General features: G+C 48.8%; 1 protein-coding gene across 1 annotated transcript in view; it reads right to left on the reverse strand.

The window, feature by feature from the left end:
* Positions 1-1535: 1535 nt before the first annotated feature.
* RGMA (repulsive guidance molecule BMP co-receptor a) overlaps positions 1536-19966 on the reverse strand; it is a 35323-nt gene continuing 16892 nt past the window's right edge. Inside the window, exons 3-4 of the mRNA XM_074966508.1 lie at positions 9504-10015; positions 1536-5754 (exon numbers count right to left, since the gene is read on the reverse strand). Coding sequence (XP_074822609.1) covers positions 5044-5754; positions 9504-10015 — 1223 coding nt within the window. The 3' untranslated portion in view covers positions 1536-5043. The remainder of the gene's footprint in view (positions 5755-9503; positions 10016-19966) is intronic.

Consider the following 19966-nt stretch of genomic DNA (forward strand, 5'->3'; position numbering starts at 1 on the left):
CAGGCATTGGCTATGAGGGGCAGGTAGACAAAGGGGCATCTTGGCAAACCACTGACCAGTCCTGTGGGTAAACCATGTACTGAGTTCATAGCAGGGCAGATGGAATTAGTAACAGGCTGCAGTTCCTGTGATTAGTAGGATCTACTCCCCCTCCAATAATCCTAGTTAGCTAGTTCCGGGGGGGGCTTCTTGGGGTGGCATGTCAGGTATGTCCCAGCTCCCTTTTAGAAATGGTAGGGAAAAACAATCAGGCAGAGGAGAGGGAGGGTCAGTGGTTTGACCAGCTGTGGTGTCAGGCATGCGTGACGCTGTTTGTATGAAGGCCTTTCAGCAAAGGGCAAACCAGGCTTTCCTTGAGCTCCTCTCCCCCTGAGCCACAGTCAGCCACCTTCAGGCCTTGTCTGTTGGGTCAGGAAAGATAGCAGCTAAAAATAACAGTTTAGGGCTCTGGGGCTTTCTTCATCTAGTACTGGCCTGCTCCTTTTAGCGGGTGAAAGCCTAGGGATTGGGGTAGTCTGCTAATTTGCCTTCATTTAATAGCTGGAACATGGGCTACTATTTGAGTCCTAATAGGAGCAGCATTCTGGTTTAGGAGCACTAATCTAGCCTCAGAGGAAATGAAATAAAGGAAAAAATACTCAGTGGTTTATGACAACCCGGGTGGGTATTACTGGGGAAGCACATTGTGGCACTTCCTAGTGTTGTGGTCCCTGTGCAGATCTTGCCTGATTGAGTTTGAAATGGTTGCTCTCAGTTCGAGTTTAGGTGGATCTCAACTGAGGTCTGACAAAGTTTGGTTCATGTGCTTTGATGGTAGATTCAAGAAATCTGAATAAGATGCCCATAGGGGAAGTTTCTTTCTCAATCCCAGCAGTCAGTGAATAGCTCATGCCCTAAAGCATAAAGCTTTATATCCCATATCAAATGTTCTTCATCCTATCTATAACTGTGAATGTTTTCATAATCCATATTAATGGCTAATTCTTTCCTTCATTCTTACTGTATCCTTGGCCCCAATGGTATCTGGTGGGAGTGAGTTCCACAAGTTAATTATGCATGATGAAAATGCGCAGTTCTGATTCCATCCAGGGCAAAAGCTGACCCCGTTGGGCCAACAGCAGGGTTTGAACCTAGGCCCTTCAGCATTAAAAGCGTACACCTTTTAAGCCTCTGAGGCAGACCAGCCACTAGAGGAAGACCAAGACCCACTCTCTCCTAATATGTTACACACTCTCCTAGTATGTGTATTCTCAACCTGGAAGGCTGCAGTCATCCTAAACTTCCCATGTTGCCCAAATGGGAGGACGATCCCAGCTAGATGGGGGAGGTTGCTGAGGATGGGTCACGGCAAGAAAAAAGGGGCTCTGATTTTCCATAGAGTGAGAATATTCCACAAGAAGGCAGAAGCTCATCAGGCTGTCCTTAGAGTGTTATCACACTTTCTCACATCTTTCTCATTTTCCTTCCTGATTAGAATCAAACACAACACAAGGCAGAAGGAATACACTCACTAGGTTGTTGTCCAAAAAAAAAAAAAAGAAGAGAACCTTTACTTGCATTTTCATCAATAAATAATTTACAGTATGTACATGCAGTGACACCCCATATGGGTCCAGAACACAAGGAGCAGTCAGGAGATTCTTCCCCCGTCCCAAAACCAAAATCTTTTGTTTTTATTCCAATCACATCAGGTCTTCCTTGGCCACACTTCACCTTTAACTAGAACTGGGTCAAACACAACCAAAATAAAGTGCTTAACTGTTTGCTTCTAAAAGAGGGATAGCCCAACCACCATAATATATTCAACCACCACTGGAGCACTGACCTACTAGGGGGGGCCTGGGCTATGGAGAGACAATCAAGATCACGGAGGACTTTCCTCCTCCAGAGAGTAGCTCTGACCCTGGCATAGCATGCTCTCTTATGCTGGCATGACAGGAAGTGGCACCGTTGACAGCAGATGTCACGTGGCCATTATGGACGATACTGATTGGCTAACAGCAATGTCACTCTCCGATGTGCTGCCTACACAGGGCAGTACTATTCCTGTAGTGATGGCAGCTCCATGACCCACCCCTCAATATAGTTGGGATTATTTGTGGGATACCCAGGTGTGTCACTGCCCCACCATAAAGCTGATAATGTGACTTTAAATATTCACCTCTCCAATTTCTAGGGGCAATAAAGATTCAATTTTTATGTAGTGAAGGAACTAAAGTGATTGAATAACTCTGGCCTTGGCTAGTCGCACTGAAGCCAGAGAACCTGCCGGCTGCTAGCTACCAAACACACTAAGGGAGTGTAGTTCCCCCACTGACACGTATGCACGGGGTCAGCAATGGAAAGTTCCTAGGACTTGTGCTCACCCAAGAAGGTTGGAAGCTGTTAAACTCGGCAGAAATAGACCATTGGTCATGCCATATGGCCAGGATCAAACCCAACTCAGAAACAGGCAGTTCATAGCCACTATAGGAGCCTTAAGGGAGGCAATGTGGTCTAGCGGACTGGACTGGGACAAAGGAGACCTGGGCTCTGTTCCTAGCTCTCACACTGCCCAGCTGTGTTACCCTGGGCAAGTAATTTCATTAATTCTGCCTCAGTTTCCCCTTCCTTCCTTAGCTATCTAGATTGTAAATTCCTTGGGGCAGCAACTATCCCTCACTAGGTGCCTTGGGGTCCTGATCTCAGCTGGGGCATCTAGGCTACTCTAATTTAAATACAGATAATTCAGAATGTCTCAATTATTTCTTTTTCGAGCTGCCTCCCCCTCCCCAAGAGCTCTGTGGCCAGCGAGTTGGTAGATTTACCCTCCAGTGGTTGGTCTCCCCAGCTCCCTACATTGTGAGATCCCTATTTTAAAATCGCCCTAAACAGAAACACGGGCCACCAGCGGACAAAGCAAGGAGCGAAGTAGTAAACACATCTTTTTGTTATTTCTTTTCTGTTTTTTGTTAAACACCTAAAAACCAATGACATCTCTTTATCTGTACAGTCACACGAAATCCATGCCAGGGGTCCATAGATTAGAGACAATATAAATTACATCCAATGACACACGTTGCATTTCTCTGCTGCTTTACAAATGGGAGTTCTAGAGCTGGCAGGACACAATGAATAGTTGCTTAGAATACCAGGGTTGGAAGGGACCTCAAAGCAGGACCAATCCCCAATTTTTGCACCAGATCCCTAAATGGCCCCCTCAAGGCTTGAACTCACAACCCTGGGTTTAGCAGGCCAATGCTCAAACCGCTGAGATATCCCTCCCACCCTTGAGTATTTACAGGAGGCTGCCACGTGGCGCTAGTTTGTATGCGCTGCAGGGCACGTCACACACCCACTCCTCTTTGGGCGCCGTCAAGAGACCATCCATGATCGCTGGTTGTCCCAGTGATCTACCTGCACTTCTGGGGAGATCTCTGGGAAATTCGTGCTGTGGGAACGATGGAGCATTCCCCCAGAGGTGTCCCAGCTCCAGGCTGAGGTACAGATGGTCTTGTCATTTGCTGAGCAAACCATCAGGCAAATCCCAGAAGAACACAGAGAAGGGGAAGGGGCACTCCATCCTAGTAGAGGAGATTATTGATCGTTTACTGCCAGGGAACAGAGCCTTTGGACAGCTGGGATTCCTCAGGGCCTGCCCTGGCTGGATTTTCAAACAGTGCCCTCCTCAGAATCGAGCCAGGAAGAACTAAGGTGCAACCGGTCTGAAATGAGATCATTCGGAGAGGAGCAGGGGCTTAGCAGCAAACAAGCAAAACTCCCCCCCACGCTCCCTGGGCACTGCCTTTCTTAGAGCTTTGCCCCAACCCCACAGCTGCCCTCCTGTGTGATGAAGAGGGACAGGGCTAGAGTGGCGACACTCCAGCCTGTCAGTGAGGGGCTTGATGTGGTCTGACTGGTCACCCTGAAGTACAAATCTGGGAGATCACTGGCACCTCCCGCCTCGCTTTGCCTGAGCACCCTGGGAGCTAATGGAATCAAAGGGCCACGTCACAAGGAGCACTTCAAATGCTGGGAGGAGGCCAAAGGCAAATGACAGAAACCAATAGAATACTGGCCAGGTTTCTCCCTTTGCATCTCTGAGGCGAGGAGGCAGGGCAGGGAGGGCCCAAAGGATTCAAAACCTCGTGGCTATGAAGTGAATCAGAGCGTTAATGTGCCAGGATGGGATTTCCCAGATCCTATTAGCTCCCAGATGCCCTGTGAAGCACAGCAAATATAATCAGTGACTGACTCCCCCACTCTCCCCGGAATGGTGCCCATCAGCGAAAGATGTACTGTGCGCCTCAGACACCTGCAGGGAACTGGGTGCTGGGAAGAGCAGGGTCTTTAATAAGGGACAGATACCATTCCAGCCAACTGCCCGCCCCTGCACCCTCTCTCCGCGTGGGTGTGTGCCCAGCGCCCGGAGGGCACCGTTGTAGCTCCTCTGTCTGGTGTTTAGCACCCACGTTTGCACAGACAGCCAGCTGAGCCCCAGGGGTGAGTGGGCCCCGCTTAGGTGCGTACCACCAGCTGTTTGCATACACAGTCGTGGGGTGGGGTTGAGGGGGGTGAGCCCTTTAGCAGGTGGAGTCATTTGCGTGAGCAAAGCGGGTGTGAAAATCAGAGGCCAGCCTGTCTCTGTGTCCCGTGATGGTCTCTAGGCATGGGCCCATCTCGCCAGCACGCCATCCTGACCAGCTGGGGCGCTCTCCCCTCCTCCCAGGCAGCAGCTGCCAACTCTCCTAACATGAAGTCACTTTCACAAATGCCAACATCACAGTCACCACAACCGTTTGCAGTACCACGAGGGAGCACTAGGGGGAGGCGGGGGCATCCCACCCTCCTCACCCGCATGAAGAGGAGAGGGTGAGCTGGGGAAGGGCTGTATGAGGTCTGGCTGCTCTCTGGGGCAGGCCCATGGCGTTCCAGGGGGTCTAACTCTGAGGACAGGGGCTGATTCTTTAGCTCCCAGCCGGACCTGCTGTTCAACCTCTCCTCATCCAGCACAGACCATCATCCCCTCCTGCTGAGCTCTTCCCCCCGCAACCGAGGTCACATCTATAGGAACACTGACCAGCACTGACTCAGACACACCAGCGCCACCCAGAGGGCAGGGAGGGTCCGGGGATGCCCCGAGGGGGCTGTGTTTCCTGGGCTCAGCTCCCGTGTCCTTTCATAGAGGTGCAGCTTGTCCTTGTTGGAATGAAGCATCTTCACGTCCTCGAAAGCGTAATAAGCTGCCAGAGTGAAGTTGACGTCCCCTGTGGTCAGGAGGTCGAAGACGCAGGACTGGAAGTACAGGTCCTCCACGGGGAGCTTCTCCCGGCACTTGGCCGTGGCCGTTTCGTAGGTGAAGAACTCGGGGGAGGAGACGAGGCTGGGCCCTTTCCTGCGAGCCCGGCCTTCCGTGCCCTGAGCAGAGCGGAAGGTCTGGAAGTCAATCTGTTGGTTAAGCGGGCAGCCCCGGAGGCAGAGGTAAAGGCCCTGGTTGTCCCTGTCCTCCACGGCGTTCACTACCTCCTCGGGCATGCGCACGGCGAAGGTGAGGTAATGCCCCACCTGCCTCACCACAATGGTGGTGCCGATGTACTTGGCTTGGATCTCGATGTGCTGGCCAGACACCTTCTCGGTGATCTTCAGGCTGTTGGCGCCATGCTTGTCGCCGCCGTTCTTGGAGCCATCAGCGAAGGCAGCTGGGAGCTCGTCCATCTCCGCCTGGTACACTTTCTGGTCCACACACTCCTGGAAGCTCTTGAAGATGATGGTGAGCTGTGAGGGGATGGGGGGAGAGAAAGGGGCATTAACCAACGCTGATAACCCATTGAGCTTGGTCACCAGTACATCTCAATAATGAGTACAAGGGGGTTTAGGCCTGAGTGGTTCATTCATCAACCACCACCATGTGCCTCCAGAAGCGGTTTGGAACACGGAGAATCAGTCTTTTGGGGCATTTTAAATTTCACAAGCACAGAGTTCCCACTACGAGATTTCCCCCTCTTATGCATAAGGCCACCAGGCTTCAGCCTACAGGCGGATGCATCAAGGGGCATATCAGCTACACACAGGAAGGAACCAGAGACAGGACTAGAACCCAAAGGTCATGCTGCCAAATCCCACAGAAGTTACTTGTTGGAGCTGAGCTGTGACCCTGAGACCTGGGAGCAGAGGGGGAGGGAGAGAAGAGTCCATTGATTAGCCCCAACTAATATGCATCATGTCCCCAAGCCACTGACCTATTAATTGTTCTTTACACTTAGCGCATGCTTCCCTTCTTCAATTCACTGCAGGCCCCTTTGACAAGCCTGTGAGCCAGAGGGGTATCCAGCCCCTTGTGGTACGACCACAGAGAGGAAAAGGGACTTGCTCAAGACCATGCAGCAAGATGGCGGTTAGACTCCCAGGTGTTCCTGGCTCCCAGTTCTGTGCTCAGGCTGACCCCCTCTCTCTAGCTGGGATTTCCCTGTGAAGCTACAGCAGGTTTTAATACCTCATAGGAGAGCTTACAGGGAGTTTAGAGCTTATACGGAGTCTATTTATTAGGGATGTGTCTGAACCAAAGTGCTCTCAAAACCTCAGTGAAGTTCCAATCTGGATCTAAAATACACAGCTGACAACCAGGCTCCTGGATCTGACTCCTGGGACACTTGGATCCATCCTGCTATTTATTTACATTGCTTCTGGAACAAAAGCCAATTTCAAATGGCTCCCAGTGGGGCCCCAGCATTCCCCTTGGCTCTCCCCCTCGGGGGGATCTGCACCAGCCATTCTACCCCAGATTTCCCATTGCTGCTCCCACCAGTTCAGTCCCACTTAGTACAGCAACGGGGGAGCTGTAGCACAGATCAGCCTCCACCCCTGCTCAGCATAGCTTTACACAACACAGGGCTTAAAATCCCCACAGCCTCCTGGAGCCAAAGTGGGTACCACTGATGGAGCTGAACTGGTGGTGGGAACAGCGGGGAATTCTAGGTAATATTTCCTAGCACAGCCGAGGCTACCCACAAAATACCAGCCACCCCAGGCCCTGTTTTGGCAGCAGCACAGGGCCCATTTCTTTGCCCCTGCAGAATACTCTCTTAGTCTGAAGGGTTTAAGTGGAGTTAAAAGGTGTGTCCCTGTTTTCCTCGCCAGATATCTCTATTAAAACTTTCAGGTGTTGGCAGGTATGCACCAGGTTACTGGAGGTTGTATCCTCTCGCTGAGAACACCCTGCTCCAGTGAACAGCACCAGAGCGAAAGCCTGGTTGCACACAGACACCATCTGCCTTGGAGCCAACCTGCGGAGCGAGGGCTGCCTGTTCCAACAGCTCTTCCTGCTGGGTAAACTTGCTGAGTCGCCACCCTGAGCAATGACTCATCACTTCTCAGCACCACGGTCTTGACGCAACATGGTGCAGCGCCCCAAATAAGTTCCAGGACCTAAGGGCCCTGCAAGCTACAGGCCAGCCCTCATTGAAACTGTGATGCTTCCCCCTCTAAACAGGGATGGTGGCAAACCCTCTCCTCAGTCACCCCAGGAGTACTGTGAAAAGGGCCAGACACGGATCGGTGCTCCCCCAAGGCCTGCTAAGCAAGCAGATCCCTTCTCACCAGCCACCCTACCTTCCTCTGGATCAGGGTAACTGAAATGTGTTCCCTTCCAGCTTTAGCTCTCAAAGAGGAATTCAGCCACAGTGTCCCTCAGCTCCAGAGCCGTCCTCAAGCAGAAGCCAGATCTAACACTTAAGCCATGTCACTTTGAGTTCCATTGTGCTACAACTGGGCATTTGCCACTGGATTTACTCACCGCTGCACCCGGTCCCTGGAGAACATTTATTTTGGCTGCCACAGTGCAGCGAGAACAGACTGCGCCCCACAAAATGCCTCGTCCTGACCACAGACACAATTACTAGCTAAAGCAGCTGGGAAGCCAGCACTAGAAACCCAGCTCTTCAGCTCCAAACCACAGGCTTTCCCATGTCAGCCAACACTCTCTCTTACCCGTCATCGGTCCTACAGCACGTCAGGTGACTTATCCTCCCCGGGGGACTAGCCACTGGGGACACCACCACACACAGACAGCCAGAGCGGTATGGAGATGGTGACAAGGGAACATGATCCCTGAGGCTCCCCCACTTCCACCAGGTTTTCTTCTCCTCTGGCATTAAAACCGTGGTTGGTTGTGAGGGGGTGGATGGATGAGAGGGTTTGGAGTCGAGCTGGGGCCGGATGGTTCAGGCAGACTGGGCAGGGAGCCTTTCACCTTATGGTGACTGCTTCAAATCAAATGCTGGTCAGCTGAGAGCAACAGAGGTGACCACCCTACGGCTGTGTGGTGGCACACATGAAACGCATTGTGTGTGTGTGTCCTGTTCCCATCACAGCTGGCACTCACTCGCCCCCTCGATGGCAGAGGCACCAGAGAGGCCAAGTTGAAACCTGGCCTTGGATACTGAGCGACTCGCTCTCCTCTCCAGACGGCGCCTGCCCATCCGGCTTTGAGGCAACACGGAGAGATCTCCCCCTGCTCAGCCTGCTCTGGAAATGAAGAGAGGGCTTCTAGCCTCAGCGCTGTCAGCCTGGCACGACATTCGCTTCAAAATTAAAAGGACACAGCCGAGGAAGCCACTAACCTACGGGGCTGAATTCCCCCCCACCTGGTGGGGGTCTCTGCAGAGAGACACAAATAGCAGCATCGTTCTTCTGCAACCAACAAACTGCTCGTTATCTGCCCACCCCCCTGCAGCTGAGTGCAGGGCCTGGGACAACTAGACAGGACAGGCAATGTGCACAAAGAGCACGGGATCTCTCTCTCTCTCTCTCTCGCAGTGGGGGCCTTGGCAAGAAGGTGAGTTTTCACCCTGCTCTGCAGGCTCCTTCAGCTGCCATCTCTGCCACTTTGCACAGGCCACAAAATAAACAGGAGGGCGGGTTCAGCGAGTTTTACTTGTTGCCAGCCATCTCTGGCACCTTGTCATCCGCCTCCTGTTCCCATCCCTGAATGGGAGTGTCGCAGTGCCCTGCAAAGGAATCTGGCGGGGGGGGAGGGGGGTCTGGAACACAACCGCAGCTGCAATGCCATGGGGAAGGGCAAAAGGGAGAGACGTGTGTGTTTGTGGTTTGCCCTTCAGGGGCTGCTGACAGCTTTAGATCCCTGGGCCTGCCCCCTTCATGATCTGTCCCTTTCTTCGCAACCCAGACCTATGCCAGGGATGATACATCTCCTCTGACGATGCTCAGCAATCTGAGGAGGGCCAGATGCGGTGGTGAGAAACCAGAGTCCATCTAAGGGGAGGTGGGGAGTGGGGAACCAGGGAGAGGGGTTTGATTTTCTGGCCAGAACTCTGTACTTGTGCTGGGCTCGGACTCTGTCTCAATCCGCTGAATAACCTGGCACTAGTGGATGAGACTCACCAGCTTTCTGGGACCCTTTTGTGGGTGGCAGTGGGAGAGAAAGTGATTAAAAGGGCGACCCCAAGGGAACAGTGTCAGAATGTCACCATCCCCCATGGGACAGCCAACCCGCCCCATGCCTTTACCTTGGTCGTTGCAGTTGCTGAGGACCCAGGTAGCACTGGCGTGTTGGTGACCTGGACATTCAGGTAATTATTGTCTATGAGTGGCCAAGCCCCCTGCACTTTGCAGGTCTGGAAGCTATCTGTGAAAGTCCTGAGGTGGGGGTCCCCAAAGAGCCCACAGTGGGTGTAGTTTGGGGGGGCTGAGTGCTTGTGAAAGCTCTTCTCGTAGTGGCAGATCTCTGGGCTGTCGGAGCGCTCCTGGCTGTCCCCGGGGGGCAGTGTTCGGAGGCGGGGCTGCGAGGTGGGGCCATCTTTGGAGCAGTTGTGTTGGACCATGAGGTCATCTATGCCATGAACGGCGGAGTGGTAGGCCAGGTCCCCTCTGCAGGTACGAGCCGTGCGGCGGGTGCAGTGGGCGTAGGTGCGGAGAGCCGTGCAGAACTCCGGTGCCTCCTCCGTGCCCAGGTGGTGAGAGCCAGATGTGGCTGCCCAGAACTCAGAGTTACACTTCAGGATCTTGCACTGAGAGGTCGCTGGGGGAAAAAAAACACAGGCGCTGTCAAGATGCCCAATACACGGATCAAATACAGCACACCACCAAAATGCCACCACTGCTGGAAATGTAGGGCTGGAAGGGACGTTCAGAGGTCATCAAGTCCAGCCCCGGATTCTGAGGCAGGACCAGGTAAACCTTGACCATCCCTGGCCGGTGTTTGTCCAATTTGTTCTTAAAAACCTCCCAAGACAGGGATTCCAGAACCTCCCTTGGAGGCCTATTCCAGAGCTCAGCCACCCTTAGAATTAGAAAGGTTTTCCAATATCTAACCTAAATCTCCCTTGCTGTAGATTAAGCCCATTACTTGTGGTCCTACCTTCAGTGGGCGTGGAGAACAACTGAGCACAATCTCTTTATAACAGCCCTTAACATATCTGAAGACTCTCCATGTTGGCTGGGATGCTGAGAATAGCTTAACATCATTGATTCGGGGGGGGGGGGGAATACCATTGGGCTTTTAACGTCAGGAGGCTTTTAGGGCTTGACATTCAAAAATATGCATGAGCAATTGCGCATCCAAAATGGTGTTACAGTGGTGCCATTGATTTGCATTCGCATTTACCACAACTGCATGCCCGAAACAGGTGTTTGTGTGCAGTGGGCTAGCTAGATGAATAACTGGTCTCCCCATACAGCTGATTTGTGTACAGGGGCATTGGCTGTGAGGCTTGGCACACAGCCCTGGGCCTGTCTGTGGACAGTGGGATAAAACCAGGTTCTCAGCAGCCGTAAGTGGGGAAGCCCTGGTTTTACACTCCACCCTGCTCTCAGGAAGGGAACTCAGTCAGTTCAGCAGATCCTCGCATGTCTATTTTCTGACTGACAGGTATGGTTCCGAAGACGGGATTTTTCACGGATGTAAATGCACTAGTGCAAGACCCTAGTGCAGACACACCACACTAGCATGAACAGTGACTCACACCAGCACAGCACCCCCTTGTGTCAAATTGGGCTCTCTGCATTAGGGCAGCTACAGCAGTGCAACCCCCTCAAGTGTAGACAAGCCCTGAATAAAGCCACACCCCTAGCCCAGTAGGAAAAGGCATGGGGCCAAGATTCCTGGCATCGGGTTTGCCTTCTGGGGCTGTTTGTTCACACTCCCGATACCTCCCCACCACTATATTGTGCTGCTCTAGCATGGTCCCCAATTGCTGGATCCCTCTTGTGAGTCTCCTCTACTGCACTAAAACCTCTTGCAGTGCAAATGCCTGGCTTCTCCAGGGTCGGCAACTCACTCAAACCAGCCAACCCGGCAGCTGTCTGGGGAGTCCGAAAGGCACAGAGCTGAGGAGGAAATACAGTGCAAAGGCGGAACAAACAAAGTACAAAAGAGCCTTCTCAAGCAGCTATCACTCACCTGATCTCCTGTACCTAGCACCTTGACACAATGCACGTTCCAGCGGCTTCACTAATGCTGGGAACAGTGCGTGCCGACCTCTGGCCCATCTGCCCCCGCCTCAGTGCTTTTCTAAAGCTGCAGAGATACGGGTATCAAAGGGAAATGTGTGAAAGGAAACAGGCAAAATCCTAATCAGCTGCTGGCCTCGGTTGTGTAGAGAACAGATCAGCTTCAGCAAGACACTAAAGCAGCCTGCTCCCAGGTCAATGCAGCCAAAGGGGCTGTGCATACTGACGGCCCACTGCCAACCCTGACTTCTGCAGCTGAGCACTCAGAGCTGCGCTCAGGTGCCCAAAGCCTAGGTGCAAGACAGGGAAAGGCAAAGTACAATGGGAGTTTAGATTCAGTTCTTTCGGGGGGACATATTTTCCGCAGAGGGACATGAAAGTGGCAGTGCAAAGGCACTTGGCCTGCACTGCACATTGCACAGACAGTGCACTGCCAATGGCAATTTGGAACCTCTCACTGCTCACATTGCTTAAACATTCATGGTGTTTTCCTTTCCCTCCTCCTCATCAGTCCCATTGGAGCTTGGAGGGCATGGAAACTGTGCAGGATCGGGCCCAAAATTAATTTCCAGATGCATTCTAGGGGTGTCTCAAAGCCCTACATGTTTATGCCTGTCTTGGGCTTTGTTTAGAGGGGAGTTCACAAGGCAGTTACACATGCACAAATAAAGCTACAAAACCCAGCACCACTTCATACGGAAAACAGTATGTTCAAGTTTTAACTATTCCCTTGCAGTGTTGGAAACACAACAGGTGCTGGAGAAAGAGAAGGGGAACAGAACTACAAATGAAAAGAAACCCGGCATGGAAGCCATCGATCTCATGTCACTTTCCAAGAGGAATGAAATGCAAAAGGAAATGACGGAAAGTTTCTGAGTTTAAAAAATCCAAGTTTAAGAAGCTCAGGTGCTAGTAATAACACAGGGAACACAACAGAACCTCACCTGATTTTATCAACACCAAGCTTATGAACCATTTTTCCTGACTGGGCGGAGGAGGGGGTAATCAGAGTGAAAATGATGTCAATGAAGAGCAAGTCGACATCCCTTCACATTGCGATCTTTCAATGCATTGGAAATCATTTTGAAGAAGTTGGAAGAACAAGAGGAAAACAATGCAGTGCACTAGACAGCAACGTATTAACTGGACCTATGGCAATTTGGAGGTGTTAAATTTTATGAACTTTCCATTCCATGAACTCCTTAATCCCCAGTTAGTTTGTAAAATGGGTGTTCCACTGCATAGGATTATTTTTATTTCAACAGCGTCCACTTAAAACTGAACATATTATTTCATCAACACCCCTTTTCAGTGGATTGCATTTTGCTGGAACATAGTGAATCCATGTCACATAAGCGTGGGTTTTTCATCACAGGCCGCTATGTGAGTTGCAGAGAAAGCCTGTTGCTGTGTGTTTCAACCAGATGAGATTTTGCTGTTTGATCACATTACCCCAGTGGTACTTATCCCGGGGTCTGGATTTATGACCTCTAACTCTAGGCCCTGAATATTCTACCAAGGCTAAAAGCCACACGTTAAAATTGTCGGGGATTAAACATGGCTGATATAATACTGTCCAACAGGACACATGTGAGGGCATGGTGCATTAGAGACAGAGAGCGAGTCAGAAGTGAAGAGTGCTACGGAGTCAGGGACGCTGCTATAAACCATCACATTAGCACGCGACGGGACACCTCTGCCAGAGTATCAGTCTGTCGTTGTGATGATTCAACCAGACTTTGCTGTCACCTGGAATGCAAACAGGCAGCATTTCAAGGTGAGACATTCAAGGTGTGGGTTGGAACGACAAGTTCAGCGTGCAAGGCTGTCATGAAGGGAAATTGCAGCTCCCTTTCTTTGGTGACAAGCCACCCAAGCTCAAGGTTTGTAATGCCACTGAGAACCTCATGACGGAAGAACTAAGTAGCTGAAAGGAGCACTGGGGTGATAAAAACAGAACCATGTCCAGAGACCCCATGGTCACCAGCTAAACCATAAATCCATGGCATCAGGCAACAGGACTTGCAACAGACGACTCAATAAGACTCTCAGCTGTCAGTAACAGTAGCGCTTAGATGCTCATTTGTAGGAGCCCAGCTATTATCAGGAATAGGTACTTTGTGCTGGTCTCTCAGTTTAGCTTGAAACAGGAGGTACAAGCCAAGTTCTTTACTGGCATTTGGGCTACAACCCAAAGCTGGCAATGCAGTAACCAGGGTTTTGCGGCTGTGTCACAGATCCCGTCCTCCTTTTGAGACAAGCTCGCCGGGAGGGAGTTAAGGATCCAGTGGCACTCAGAGCAATAGCCTCAGGGCTGCTCTCTCAGCACTGCAGGCTCTCATAGCTATGGCCATAGGCACGTTATCGCTGAGCACAGGAGGGCTGCACATGGCTGGCGTCTAACTCATTACTTTATAAGGTACTCTGGGAAAAAAAGAAAAGAAACAGAAAACAAAAAGCCTGTTCCATTTCTTCCCTTGGCCTGTAGGGGGAGCATTTTTCTTAAAGATCTTATCATTTGGGTTTTGGCAAAATGTTCCGATTTGCTGTTTCGTGCAGGGCCCCATATAAGGCCAGATTTCCAAAGCCAGGTGGCTAAGGAGCAGGACTGCACTGTGTGTGTCTGTGTCTGCGTGTAAGTATGAACGCAGCAGAAACACTTTCACATGCAGTTCTCCCATTTACAGGCGATACGCCGACTGGGACGGCACCTCCATTATGGAAAAGGCAGCCCATCTCGCTCTGGGTTTGCACCTGGAGCAAGCCAGGGAGGTGGCCCTTCCTTCCTAATCTCTCCTCTGCCAGCAGATAAAGACGGCGGGGTCAATTCCATTTCACAGGGCACTGAATAACCGTGGGTCTCAAGTAGGCTGTTTGGCCTTGTTCTTTTAATCTGTTAGCAAAGCCTCTCTCTCCCCTCCACCCCTCGGTCCTTGCCTCCCTATCCAATCTGTTCAATAGTGTGATTGTCTGACACCTGGAGCTCACACAAACACCTGCGTGACTCACCCCACCCCCCAGCAAGACACGTGTCAGGACCGAGGAATCCTACAGCCCCGAGGAGCGAGGAACCCAGCAAGCAGAACTATGCAGGAAAAAGACAGCGACCCTTCCCACTCCCCCCCCATATGTTTCTCCTCCCGTCTCCTATTGCAGAAGCTTTCGTATAAAAGCAAAAACTCATTTGAACAGAAGCCAAGAAACTATGTTTATTCAATTTCATATAATCTATTTTCCATCTCCTCACAATGGATCTGTTTTTCAACCGCAGATGACTTAGCATGAAAACAGGCCCCTCTGCTGCTATCGTTCAGCGACGCACGTAGCAAGTCGCCTGAGCACAGGGATTCTGGGCACAGGCCTCGCCCAGGGGGCTTGGACCTAGGTGTCATTTCGCAGACTGCCCACCCACATGCCCCCACATCCCATGCCCGCGGGCCTGCTCCCTGGCACTGTGATCATGAACGACGGGGGAGGTGGGTCCTGGAGACTCTTTCTCTGTCTCAAGATATGGTCCATGCTATGTAAAGATCTGGGAGCCCGTGGCCTTTGGAAAACTGATCGGTCACTATTGAGCAAAGTGAGACCATCTATCTATATCAGGGGTGACATTCATGGATTCCCCAGGGAATCCGGACTAGCCCTCCTCAATTGAAACTCTGTAGGGTGCCGAAAAAACAGGCCCCTGAATGTGGGAGTTTAAAATGGAGGCTAATGGATGTGCAAGAGTTCAAGTAGCCAGTCAAAATCTATTGACCTTAAGGCTGGCAGGGATCATTAGATCATCAAATCTGGCCTCCTGTATATCACAGGCCACAGAATTTAACCCAGTTACCCCTGTATTGAATCCAGTAACTTATGTCTGGTTCAAGCATCTATTTCAGAAGGAATGCACCACTTCCATTGGCTGTTTGTTCCAATGGTTAATCACCCCCAGTTAAAAATCTGCACCCTTATTTCCAATTGGAATTTGTCAGGCTTCAGCTCCTGGCCCTTGGTTCTTGTTAGGCCTTTCTCTGCTAGATTACAGAGTCCTTTTAGTACCTGCTATTTTCTCCCCAGGAATGTACTTATATTTATACCGTAATTAAGTCAACTCTTAATCTCCTTTTTGATAAGCTAGATAGATTGAGCTCTTTAAGTCTCTCGCTATAAGGCATTTTCTCCAGCCCTCAGATCATCTTTGTTTGTCTTTTCTGCCCCTCTCCAATTTTTCAACATCCTTTTTAAAATATGGACACCAGCAGTGGATGCAGCATTTTAGTCTTGGTCTTGCCAATGCTGTGTACAGAGGTAAAAGGGCTTCCCTACTTTTACTCATTACTGGGGTAATTTTTTGACCAAAACTTTTTTTTGGGGGGGGAGGCAGATTTGGTGACACCAAAACATTTTGTGAATTCGTGGCGATTTTGCTGCATTGGTTTGGTAGAAAAAGAAAAATTTGGAATCATTTCATTTTGACATTTTTTAAATGAAACTTTCCAATTTTTTTTATTTGAAATGACTTTTAATTTGAAAAGAATTCAAAATGCTTAAAATCAAAGCAAAATGTTTTGCTCTGGTTTAGATGAAACATTTTGTTTGACCTGAAATAATTTTTTTCTGACTTGCCAAAAATGTCAAAAATGTTATTTTTGGTTCCACTCAGAATGATTTAATTTTTTTTTCAGAATTGCCAGCAAACCAAATAATTTGTTATCCCTTTATATTTACTCACTGGACCCTTGTGTACAGATCCAAGGATCACACTAGCCCTTTTCGCCACAACATCACCCTGGGACCTCATGTTCAGTTGCTGGTCATATGATCCCAAATCTTTCTTACTCCTTTCCAAGACAGAGTCTCCCATTCTGTTCCTAGAGGTATAACTAACTTTGCATTTGGCTGTATTAAAACATATTGTTTGACTAGGCTCAGCTTACCAAGAGATCCAGATCGCTCTGCATGACTGCCCTATGCTCATTATTTACCACTTTGTGTCATTCACAAATTTTATCAGAAGTGATTTTATATTTAGTTCCAGATCACTGAGAAGACGTTGAATAATGTCTAGTCTGATAACAATCCCTGCAGAAACCCACCAGAAACATTCCCAATTGATGACAAATCCCCATTGACAACTAATTTGTATGAGCTGTCTGTTAGCCTGTTTTCAGTCCATTTAGCATGTGCTTTATTGATATTGTATAATGCTAATCTTTTAATAATATCATGCGGTACTAAGTCAAACACCTTACAAAAATCTAAGTCTACTACAGCTATGCAATTTTCTTTATCAGTCAAATTTGTAATCTCATCAAACAATAAAATCCGGTTGTTTGACAAGACCTAACTTTTTTTTATAAAACCATGTTGACTGGTGTTAATTCTATTCCTATTCTTTAATTCTTTATCAGCTGAATTCCATATAAGCTTTCCCATTATTTTGCCTGGGACTGATGTCAGGCTAACCGGCCTATAGTTGTCTGGGCCATCTTGCTTGCCCTTTTTGAATATTGGCACAACATTAACACTCTTCCAGTTTTTTGGAATTTCCCTGGTATTCTAAGATGTATTAAAAATTAACATCAGTGGGCCAGACATCTCCTTAGCCAATTCTTTTAAGACTCATGGGTACAAATTATCCAGGCCTGCCAATTTAAAAACGTTTATCACTAGTAGATGTTGTTTAACATCCTGGATGGACTAAAAAGTACTTCATCCTCTTCATGTGATAGGAGTACATCCCCCTGCTTCTTTCCAAATACAGAACAGAAATAGTTACTGAACACTTTTCTGTATCATTAATAACAATTTTACCATCTCCATCTAGTAATGAGCCTAGCACTATACTATTGCATAGATTTCTTTTGTTCCTAATATGCTTTAAAAATGCATCTTTATCCATCATAATGAGATCCAAAATAGAGTTGGGTGCAATACCTTTGGTATCAGAAAATCATCTATAATTTTTAGAAACTCAAATGATAATTTACTACAGGCTGCAAGAGGCCTCCAGCATGACTCCCAAGTCCTCTCATAACAACACAACTTTGCTTTCCACACATTACAGACAGGTGATTTTAACATTCCAATCATGTGAATCTTCCCACCAGATTTCAGTAATGCCAATTATATCACATTTCTTCTCATCACTGAGAACTTCCAATTCCTCTTGACTTCGGCTACGTTTGAAAATGGGACATAGGCTCCTAAGTCACCGAGGTGCTTTTGAAGCATTTACCCATAAACTAATTGTATATATGCTAGTGTGTAAATATGTCTGTATGTAAGACTCACATTCAGTATGAATTTTTATTGGCGTACGTATCAAAATACTCTATTACCTATGGCCAAACTCCTCAGATCTGAGGACCTAGATTTCAAAGATGCTGTATGCCTGGGATTTTGGGTGCTCAGCACATGTGAAAATCAAGTCATTTAGGTACAGTGCCTAGCTAGCATTTAAGGAACCTAACTTTGGGTTTGAAAAATGTGACCTGTATATTTTCATATTCCCAGTTCATTCTTCCTACACACAGAGAGAGACACAGGGGAGGGGGTGGACGGAGGGGGAGGAACAACATATAAACTACTATTTGAAAAGTCACAGAGCAAGGTCAATTCCACCAAGACTTCAGGGAATCCAAAGACAAACTGATGAGCCCTGGTCTACAGTTAAAAGCTAGCCACCCATGAGCACCATAGTTAAGCTGACCTAACCCTGGCAGTAGCTGCGGCTAGATTGAGGTTGGAAGTATCTCGCTACAGTGGCACAGCCCAGTGCTGCCATTGTAGTGCCTATACATAACCTTAGTTACAAGTCCCTGTAAGAAACCCTCATCCCAGCACATCGTTCCATACCAAACACCTACCAGTGGCTTTTCCCTGGTTCTCCTTCTGGAAAAAGAAACTGAATGAGAAATGCAGTGGTTGTTGTCTTTTGGTGGGGGTCATAGGATGCATCGAGGGGGCAAGGAATAGCCTGTGTGTGCATGTGTATATGTGCATGAGTAGGAGGAAAAGTTTGGGACTGGAGGATATGGAAACATATATAACACTGCATATTAACATCTACTAGAATATATCTCATGTTGTGTTTGTGTACTCAAGCAGTCAGAATCTGCACTCTTTGTGAATGCCTGTTTGTGCATCTACTTTGTGTCACGTGCGTGTGTACAGTGAAGGCAGTGTGTGCATAATGTGCACTGGGTATATTATGTGTAATTACTCTGTGTGCATGTATACCTGAGGTCTGTCATGCTGCTGATAGAAATAAACCCATAACTGCCTGTTCTGTGGTGTATGGAGAAAGTTGACAGAGAAAACAAAAACCTCCATCCCACTAGCTTGACTGATTGATGGCGTCCCTTGAATAGAGTCCCACCGTTTCAGCAGGAGGAGGGGGAGGAACCATGCAGTGAAGAAGAGCCCAGTGGCCATCTGACCCAGGCTGTGTGAAAGGATTTGTGCATCATGGCAGCATTAGTTTCTTCCAGGGACCTCCTTTGAACTGTTAATCAAGCACAATCTTGCAGAATAATAGCCTGATTATTATTGCCTTGTTTGCATAACAAAGAGGCCCAATAAAACTGATTTGATTGAGCTCAGAGGGGGTGTGAAAGATCTGTCCTGAGAAAGTCCCTGCAGGAATGCAGCAAACTGCTCCCAAGTCTCAACCCAGGAAGAAAGACAATGCAATTTGCCATCAAGAAAAAACCCAATAGACCAATAAATTACCCATGTGCAAAGGGATTAGATCAGGTTTCAGCTGCATTGGCGTGGGGGGTGGGGAGATACTGAAGGGGGAAAATAAACCTGACTCTCTTAAAGTGGCAGTGCTCATTTTTGAAGGAATGGAGGGTGGGGGATCATTTTGAAAGGGGACACTCTGTATTATGGGCTGGATTCTGCCCTCCTTTACACCAGCTTAAATCTGGAGGAAATGCAAGACTTCAAGGTAAATGCACTTTGATGGAGTTGCTCCAAACATCTGTGGGTGTAACTGAGAGCAATGTTCATCCATGCAATCTCCTTTTTAACCCAGTCATCGTCCTACCTGCACCTGTGCTGGAGAACATGGGAAAGAGATTTCTCAAGGTGTTTACTTATGTTTAAAGAAACTGAAGGGCCAAACAACCTGACTGGGCTATTCCATTTCGAATGTCTGTCATTCAAGTGAATGGACATTGGAGCCCCTGTCCCTCATCCTCTCCCTTTTGTTTCCCACTGGGGAGTTCCTCCTCCCCTCGTATCACAAAATCATGGAGCAAGTAGAGGTGGAAAAATGCAGTCAGGGTCTTCTTTGGCAACAGATGCTACAAGAAGAGCCCTTGATTGTTCTTATCACTTTGCTTTTTGTGTTCAGAGAATCAGCTGACCATGGATCCAGAATACCTTGCAAGGAAGCAAATGTTTCTCCTCCCCTACAAATGTCCTCCTCAAGTGCAGCAAGGTTTTCTCCTGCAACCAGCAGAAGCTTTCACCTCTGATCTTTGCATGGAAAGGAAAGAGCCATTAATCAAAGCTGGGGAGCTCTTCA

The sequence above is a fragment of the Natator depressus genome, chromosome 10 (genome assembly GCF_965152275.1).
Source record: "Natator depressus isolate rNatDep1 chromosome 10, rNatDep2.hap1, whole genome shotgun sequence".
NCBI classification, from domain to species: Eukaryota; Metazoa; Chordata; order Testudines; family Cheloniidae; genus Natator; species Natator depressus.